This window comes from Anarrhichthys ocellatus, unplaced genomic scaffold, assembly GCF_004355925.1.
Source record: "Anarrhichthys ocellatus isolate YVR2014 unplaced genomic scaffold, GSC_Weel_1.0 scaffold965, whole genome shotgun sequence".
NCBI lineage: Eukaryota > Metazoa > Chordata > Actinopteri > Perciformes > Anarhichadidae > Anarrhichthys > Anarrhichthys ocellatus.
In genome coordinates, this window is record NW_022280939.1 from 1 (window position 1) to 9734 (window position 9734).

The 9734-nt window shown below is 42.8% G+C and overlaps 1 protein-coding gene across 1 annotated transcript; it reads left to right on the forward strand.

Moving 5' to 3' along the window:
* Nucleotides 1-470: 470 nt before the first annotated feature.
* Nucleotides 471-3087, forward strand: LOC116377160 (UV excision repair protein RAD23 homolog A-like; the record flags this gene model as incomplete). The annotated part of the gene is made up of 5 exons (XM_031838731.1): nt 471-611; nt 1244-1331; nt 2098-2228; nt 2332-2502; nt 2610-3087. Coding segments are annotated over 5 exons (645 nt in total), but the record flags the coding sequence as incomplete, so codon positions are not given.
* Nucleotides 3088-9734: the final 6647 nt, after the last annotated feature.

The following is a 9734-nucleotide window of genomic DNA, read 5'->3' on the forward strand; positions in this document are numbered from 1 at the left end:
ATGACCATGTGATATTTCAGTTTTTCCTTTTTTAATAAATTTGCAAAGATTTCTACATTTCTGTTTTTTTCTGTCAAGTTGGGGTGCTGAGTGTACATTAATGAGAAATAAAATGAACTTTTTTGATTTTAGCAAATGGCTGCAATGAAACAGAGTGAAAAATTTAAAGGGGTCTGAATACTTTCCGTACCCACTGTATGTGTGTGTGTGTGTGTGTATATGTGTGTATATATATATATAAATAAATAAAACTATGTAGGATTTAAAATTTGCTCTATATTACAAATATAGAGCATATCTCTTGACTCCATATGGCTCTCAAAACGGCAGCGGCTGAGCTGCCATACATTTAACAGCACAAACGATGGCAAGAGTGCCGACTGAGCTACAGGTGTCTTATCCGAATCCCTGTGGAACTTCATGCGTGAGGGCGCAACTTTGCAAATATGCAGAGTTGGTAACTTGTGTGTCTTGTGTTTTCAGTGACTGGAGCCGAGTACGAGGCCATGCTCACAGAGATCATGTCGATGGGTTACGAAAGGGAGAGAGTGGTGGCTGCACTACGGGCCAGTTTCAACAACCCCCATAGAGCTGTGGAGTACCTTCTCACTGTGAGTCTGTCTGAAACGTACCTCTGGTTTAACATCACACAAAGGTAGTAATGTTTTATACACTTCACTTCTGTGTGCAGCAGTTGTGCCTACTGACCATCACGTTATCCACTTGTAATTTAAGATATTAGATGCTAAACTACACCAGACATAGCCTCAGCCCTGCTGTCTCCAGCACTCTCATCTCAGAGGTCTCCTCAAGCACCAGCTGCCACTACTCAGCTTCGTCCAGTCGCTGCTTCTACACAGTCTGGAAAAGTTTTCAGGAAACACAAGACACACCGTTTCCTGAATCAGTTGTAGTAAAATCTCTCTGAGTGAAGAATGTCCTCCACACGGCTGTCAATCTGAGCCGGGGGGCTAGGAGGTAACAGTGCTAACAGCGCAAACCGGGGTGTGAGCGCAGTGCAGAGCAGCAGCCATTAAGCTAGCCAGCGGGACACACTACTGCACACGCAGTGACCAAAGCACAGAGAAGCTCTGATTTGAACACACACAGAGGTTGAGTGAGTTGTAATTATCAACTACCAGCTGACCTCCATGGCCCCCGCACTATTGTGATCTATCTCCATGTTCTTTGGCACAAGCAGTGTGTTAATGTGTGATTGACTGTTGTGTTGTTGTGTTTCCAGGGTATCCCCAGCAGCCCGGTCCAGGAGAGTAATCCCCCAGCGCAGGCCCCCGCGTCTGGACCCACAGAAGCCCCATCTCTAGCAGAGGGTGAGGCACACGACCGTTTGTGTATAAAAAAACAAAAAACCCATCGTACTGCTGGGCTATTAGTCATAGTGGACTTAAAAACGTCCTCCCATATTGTTACATGTGACTGCTGAAGGCCTGGACGCATTTACAGATAACTACAGTTAATAATGGCAAAGCCTCACTGGCAGGCTGAGGATGACTCATCATATGATGAGTCATGCTCTCAGAATGTGTAAATTGTTGTTGGACTTGTTGGTTGCAACCGTTTTGTTTCTTCACACTGCAGAGAAGAGTTGTGGCTCATGGTCTCTCTGAGGGGATAAAGGTTGATTAGGACTACAGCTGATCTGTCGATCAATTGATGAGTCGATCAAAAGACAATTATTATTATCATATCAATTAGTTGTTTATTTTTTAAAGCGGATTGGCCAAATAATTGATGGTTCTAATGTAAAATAATTCTCAACTTTTCTCTTCTAACAATTTTAAATTGAATATATAAAAAACAATGCTAAAGATGAATCAAGAAAATGTGTATACATATGTGTTATGTCGTGCACATGCTCATTACAATAGAGGAAAAATCGATTTAACTTGCTCCAAACAACAAAAACAATTTGCATCCAGCTCAGTGTGGCCTTGAATCTTGAGTCAAAACATGAAATGGCAAAAAAACATTTTGCAAAATGATGAGGAAGGCATGCATGTGTCTGAATTGTTCTGCGTGTAATTGATTTACTTTGCAATGGTCCTAATGGTTGTTAATTTTGTATGCTTTTTAAAGGAGAGAACCCACTGGCATTCCTGCGGACCCAGCCCCAGTTTCTGCACATGAGAACGGCCATCCAGCAGAACCCCACTCTGCTACCAGCTCTACTCCAGCAACTAGGTCGAGAGAACCCTCAACTTCTACAGGTACCGCAGTCCGCACTCGCGCTGAGAGGTTTTCCTTTGCTGGATCTCTGGTTCACACGTGTCCGATATTAACCGCTACCTCTCACTTCTCTTGCCCTCCCAGCAAATCAGTCAACATCAGGAGCTGTTCATCCAGATGTTGAACGAGCCAGTGGGAGAGGGGGGAGAGGGGGGAGAGGCGCCAGAAGTTGGAGAGTTGGGGGCAGCAGGGGAGGAGGGCGCACCTGTTAACTATATCCAGGTTACACCTCAGGAGAAGGAAGCCATCGAAAGGGTGAATATTAAAAATGTTTTTTGAATTGTTGGATGAGAAATGAAAGGTTGCAGATCCTGTTGTTTTTAACGCAGTTGTTCCTTCTCTTCACCGCTCTGTGTCTACAGTTAAAAGCGTTGGGTTTCCCCGAGGCTCTGGTGATCCAGGCCTACTTCGCCTGCGAGAAGAACGAGAACCTGGCCGCCAACTTTCTCCTCAACCAGGGGCTGGAAGATGACTGAGCGGCGCTGCCTTCCTGCTCCTCCCTCCTACCCTTCCCCTCTTCAGCTCAGCATAAAAAAAAGACTGCACCCCCAATTTTATTGTACAGCTACCAACCTCGGCTCAGGAGGGGAGGAGAGGGGAGAGCCAGCAGGGGGGTGCGGGTGGGGGGGTGGGAAGGGGCGTGGCGGCAGCAGGGTCACACGCTTAAAAGTACACAAAGAGGTCGGGGAGTAAACGTGTGGAGGAATGACAAAACCCATGTGAATTCCAATGGAATGTGTGGGCTGTGTCTTGGGGAGATCTATAATTTGATTTTAGACATGCGCTTTGTGACATAAGGGAGGGGGGTGGGGGGGTTGCGACAAGGGGGGGTGTGTGTGTGTGTGTGTGTGTGTGTGCGCGCGCGCGCGCGCGTGCGTGTGTGAGTACGTGTGTGCGCGCGCGCGCGTGCGTGTGTGAGTACATGTCCGTGTGCCTGTGCAGATGGATGCGATACAGTCGAGCTGAAAAAGTAATCAATTTTGCATTCTCTTGAGTTTAACGCAGTAGCTGGATCGTATGGAAGCACATTCTCCTCACTGCGACATCATTATCAGTGTGTGTAACTGCTTGTAAGTAAGCCTCATGTACGGACGTCCAAGAGCGGGGTTTGGCAGAGATGGACTGGACCGTGCTGCACCTATGTATGTGTCTGACATGATGTTGCTGGGGGGGGTGGCTCTATCAGTCTGTTTGGGGGGGGGTGTAAAGGAAACTAAACTGACAAAGAAGTATCTGGTTGTTCTGTTGACTTTGTCCCGCCCTCATCTGTCCTTCATGGTGGCTGCACAGGTGACAGTCCCTACAACATGCTGTGCCTGCCTGTTTAGGTTACTCAAATGTGGAACTATTTTTGTCTGTGCCGATAGCTTTTGGTGCTAATTAACACTATCTGTAAGAATCTGCTGTGCCACTTAACATATGATTTAAACAAACGCACACAATAGAGGTAGAAATTTGAGCAGACACTGGTCGCCAGGGGGAGGTAGTTTTTACAGCCTTATTCAGTCAAATTCTTGTCAACTTTAGTGGTCGGTTGATGTTATTTCTAACATCTTTTCCCGTTTACCAAATTGGTTTATTTTATCAGGACGGCCCACACTCTTAACGGTTTGTCTTTTAGTTTGTTAGCATTCGACCACATGTGGGAAGACGATTTAACCAAAATGATTAAATATCCACACTCTTAAGTTGTTATGTGCAAATATTTGCCGATGAATCTGTGTGCACTGATGGGTGAGGTCTAAACCGTCTGCATGGGGTTTTCAACAGGGTCGCGTGATTGAGTCATCAGGACCGTGCAACTTATTATTTTTCTCTAGGGCAACACATGTTGCAACAGATGTGTTCAGAATAAACAACTTTATGCAGTTATATTGTACTAACATGTCTAGGCGGTCTAGAAAAGCCTTTTTCTTGCCTTGTAACATCGCTTTCAGACAAACACACACTTCAGGGAAAGAAATGGGAACCAGGTCCTCTAAATCTAAAACTACTTTTAAAGTGTAGTTTTTATCTTAATCTGGGGAAACTGGTCTAAATCTAAACCATTTAATTTGATTGAATCTGAGTTCTAAAAAAAGCTTAGATTGGGTGGGGGGGGGGGGCTCGTTATTTTGGAGTTACAAATAGCTAAGGCTGTATAAGAATATTTAAAGTATATTTGGCATTCATTTATTACAAGAACCACGCTACTTTGTCTCAATATTTTACTTTTACTCAAATGTGCATCGACGAGTTTAACTAGCCCGACTGAAAGAGACCTGTTTTTATCTTGAATATAAATATGGACACTAATGCAGCGAAGCTCATTTTACATTTAAAGGCCTCATAGCGTACCAAGGCTAAACTACACGCACAACGGACAGTGAGAAGACATTGTTCAGGGATTTGCAGCTCATATCCGACTCAGTAAACCCTATTATGAAGCTGCTTATGATAAACTCATCGGTTCTCATCTCAATGTGGGACCATGATCAGACATCTAAAAGAAAAGCCTAAATGTCTCCAGTCTCATTCTGTCTGATAAGGTCATGTTTTACTGTTCTACAGCATCAACATGATCTACGACTGCTGCGCTACAGTCAATATCTTCAAATGTCTTTTAGGACTTTCACTCTTTGTTTTGTAGATTCAGATGATGCTAATGTGGGTCAACAGGAGCCCTCTAGTGGGGTAATCCAGCCCTGCTATTCCAGCATGCAGTGGCCACTGTAACACCTTTATACCTGCTTGAGATTGAGTTGACCTCATCTGGATGACTGGACCAGCTGCTGAGAACATGACATGTCCACGCATAAGGGCCAAACTCCATCAACACACATACAAAGTAAAGTTGTCAGACGGATTGTGCCACATAAATGAAAAGAGAGATACTTCTTCTCCGTAGTAGTCCACTGTGTTCACCGGTTGGTCTGTGTCTGCCTGCTGCCTCACTGATGAGACTGAACCAAAACAACGAGCTAAAGGACGCTAAAACGCTCGGTAGCAATGGTGCTAACTGAACGCGGGTTTATCACAGAGAGCGACCCCTTTCATATTAGACACATCCTAGTCATTTGACCCATTGTACATATAAAAATATGAATTAATGCAGCTTTAAAATGATTTTCTCCACCTATAAGCAGAGCTGCTACTTAACGTGGCAACGGCTGAGCCGGCAGCTAGAGGCTAACGGCACGCTAACAGTGTAAATAAATGGAAACAGTGAACAGTGTTTACCTGAGGGGGGAACTGGAGGGTTCGGTTAGGAGTTATCAGCTGTAACCGCAGTGTGAGCCAACAAGTGTTCACATGCTTTAGAAGACCGATAATAGTTGTTTGCCGCTCTATATTAATGCTCCGAATGTCGTATATTGCACCTGTAATCCAGCAATTGAGCTAAACTAGTCTTCAGCACCAGCCACATATAAAAGAGGTATCTATTCCCTTCTTAAATAACAATTGTTTCATTATTAGCAGTTTTAAATTACTTAGATTTTACTTTTAGTAATATGCACACATTTAAAAAAAATAGTGACGAATTGCTCTAGATTGTCATCCATTTCATTTGAAATGAATAATAATCTCATATTAATAAGAAGGAAAACGAACTTGTGTGATGCTGACAAATGCAACGTGCGAGGAGGATTATGGAGCGATAAACAGATCCAGGATCCTGAAATCCCTTTCACCTGACAGTTCCTCAGATATAACAAAGACAAACAACAATACTGGAGACAGTCCTGTCCAAGTAGAGAACTACTGTACATGAAGTAGTTAAAACCAGCTGCTCACAGTGATACATATATAAGAATATAATCAGTGACGGGACATCACGAATACTTTTACTTGTAATATCTTAAGTGCCTTTTTAAAATGCAGGATTTATCCTAGTACTTGCTTTACCTCAAGTATTTTTTTTACCTAAGTAAAGGCTCTTCTTCCATCACTGCCCCTGGAGCACGGCCATGTTTGAGACACAGCTGCTTGTCCACCACTGAAACCACATGGTAATAATCACAGGCGAGAGGGGCGGGTACAGCTAAGAACATCCTTTTATTCAATCAAGTAAAGGTGTTGCTCTTTTCAAACTGTTTTTTTTTCTTTATTATTATTATGGAAAAGAAACTGTAATTAACACATGCATTTCACCATGGGCTCTGGGAGGGTGTGTCTGATGGAGGAGGAAGAGGAGGAGGAGGAGGAGGAGCACTCGGAGTGGATAGGGGCCGAGGCTGGCCAGAGGAGCTCAGTCTACGCTAAACACGGCCCAGCATCCTACAAAACGTGTTCAAAACTAACGAAGGAAATTTAAAACATAAAATTTAAAAATAAAACGGCGGACGGTTCGGCCACAAGGTCTGACTGGGCTATTTGAAAGGCGCAGGGGCAGAAACATAGACACCCACTCTCATCAAACACACACACACACTCACACACACTGCCCCGTGCAACCCGTTCATCTCTGCTATGGCTTCTCAAACTGTGGCGCTTTCTCTTGTCAAAGGCTTGATTGATAATACTGCTGCTGGCTTCATTTGCATGATGAATAAAAAAAAATAAAAATAATAATAAAAAAAGTTGCATAGGCCTATATATATATATATAATTGTTTTTCTTTTCTTCACAGGACAAAAAGAAATCTATAAATTGCTTGATTTTGCTGGTGGAATATCCCCGGTGCTTTTCTCTAGAAGTCACCAACAAGGTTGTTTTTTTTCGTACAGCTTTTTGGAAGCGCGTCGCTTTGGTCAATCAAACGCTGCGGTTCAGGATAATGGTGGCGGGTCGATGCGTGGCGTCTCTCGTGATTGTGCTAAATCTGAGCCCTTCAGTCTGCGTGCTGTGGAACTGGTCCGCTTATAAGGTGCTTCAAGTCCTTAAAAAAATTGAATTAAAATAAAACAAATAGCTGGTCACATTCAACCACTAGAAAGGTGCATAATTGAAGGTCTCAACGTAGTAACAATGACAAAAAAAAAGAATAAAAATCCAAATTCAATTACATAAAAAAAAAAAAATAGAAACAAGGATGGCGAACAAACCTGCCTATACTAGCAATACTACTGGTCATCGCTCTCGCGTACGGCCGAACCCAAACGTTCCCATGAGTGCTCTCCTCCCTCCGCCGTGAGGCTGATGTGTCACTGACCGCTGCCGGAGGGGGGGACTATTTCTTTGCTCCGACCCCCCCCCCCCCCGTCCTCAGCACAGCCCAGAGCCCCGTGGTGTAACTTGTTCACTTACATTAGCTGTTGAATGGAGAAGCTGAAGAAGATGGGTATGGTAATACAATGTGAAAGCGTACAGACAAGAATAACATGTGAGCTAACTGCATTCTGCTCAGACAACAAACAAAAAAACAACAAAAAAAAAAAATCTTTGCGTATTCATTTTTTTTTTTCAACCCCGCCGTTCAGAGAAAGGGAGAAAAGGAAGGGGGGGGGGGGGGGGTTACGCGGCTACAGACTACTCCAGTGTCCGAGATAGACAGAAGACAAGATACGGAGGAAGAGAAGCAAGACAGAAAATATCTTCTTTTTTTTATGCTTTTTTTTATGCTTTTCTTAATTATTCAACAATAAAAAGAGGAACTAAATCACACCAATGTCCTTTAGTACTATGTATACTGCTCGTAAAAAGCTCCAAGAAGAGGAAGAGAAAGATATAGAAGTATGAAGGAGGGGGACGTTTGTGTTTTTTGTGTTTTTTTTGTTTCTTTCGAGATGGGCACTCAGGATTACGAGATGGAATCTGTGAACAAAAGGCACTTTTTAGGGACAACCTTTAAGATGCTCTGAGTCTATAACACTACGTCACCAAACATATATTTATAATCATTTACAGTGGGAGATTCGGTGGGGGGTAAAGGGGGAGGGGGAAGGGAAGGGGGGGGTTCACTTGAATCGATGACGGAGCCCCTCTGACTGGACAGAGGCCTCTTATTCCCTCTCCCTGAGCCAAAACACCAAACACCAAATTGCACCAGATATCGTCGTTCATGCCCCCGTTATCTAGATCCAGAACTGTGCATCTCCCAAATCGTCTGCGTCTGGGACACAATATTTTAGTTTTGTCCCTACGACTGTTCCTCTGCTATGGTGTAAAGGTTGAGGGGGGGGGGGGGGGGGGTGCTTTTTCAGAACAATAAACCTCTCCCCCCTCGGTAAATATAAAAAAGAGAGAAATAGAATAATGCATGTTGTCCTAAAATTTGCTTTTCTGGTAACACTTAATTTTTCGTTTATTACTATTTATGTATAATAGAGATTGAATGTACTTTATTCTTTACGAAAGCACCAGGTTTTCATAGTGATATATATTTTACGAGTTGCAAAATTGTTCCTTCAGCCCTCCCACATTTTGAAAACAAAATCAATAGAAATTAAATTTGTTTTTCTTTAAAAAAAAAAAAAGAAAAGAAAAGTGATAAACGAAAGAAGAAGAAGAAAACAAAAACAAAATACAACAACAAAAGGAAATTTTAAAAAACAATTTCCCCAAACTTACTTACAAAGACTGGGATATTTCTCTCGCCGCCCTCGTATTTAGAGTCCCGAGCATGTGGACTTGAAAAAAAAAACAACCTTAGAGGGTTTTTCCCTCTTTCCTCGCGACACCCTCACAACAATCGCTAACAAACAAACACAATTCCTCTACCAAGGCATTGCACATGGCTCAATCGACATACATCATTTAGGTTCAAGAACAATACTTCCCATCAAAACAAGAAAGAAAACAACAAAACCTAATCTTTTTTTTATTATCATCCTCAACTACATTATCATCACCGTCTATGTCTCTATTGTTGTGTTTGCCACGGATTCGCTTGTACGTCTTTAAAGTGGGTTTAGAGTCTTCTACTTTAGCTCTAATTGGCGGGTTCTTTTGAGATGCATCCTATGACTGCGCGATGTACGCCATGCTTCAAAAAATAACTAGACTGCCACAGAGCTTATCTTGCAAATAAAACAAAAAAATGTATATATCTATAAATATATATGTGTATTATATATAAAGATGCTTGCGATTATCTAGTGAGCTGTCGCCATTTCTTTTTTTTTCTTTTTCTCCCCTCTCCTGACATACATTTTTTTTCACCATTCGCTATAGCTTATATGTGAGAAAAAAGAACCTGAATTCATGTTTGACAAATTGCATAATGGGAATACAGAGGCACTTCCATAGATTAGAAAAAGAAATCGCTTCAGCCGCCGTTGACGCCCTTACTCAGCAGAGCTGGTTCTCTCTCTACGAAGCCGGTGAGACGGCCGGTCGCCGTTTCGGTTGGCCGACTATGTCGTGTTTCCCTGCAGTGAAGAACGTGGCCAGGCAGTCCAGTTATTTTGTGAGGTCGGATGGGTGGTTTTGACGGGTAAGAATCAGTGGGAGTATGTGCGGGCTGATGGTGTAAAAACGATTAAAAGCTTAAAGGTCTCCTCAGATTGTCTGTTTTTTTTTTTTTTTGTTCGTTCGTTTTTAAGACTTCCCTTTGAATTCAGTTGGGG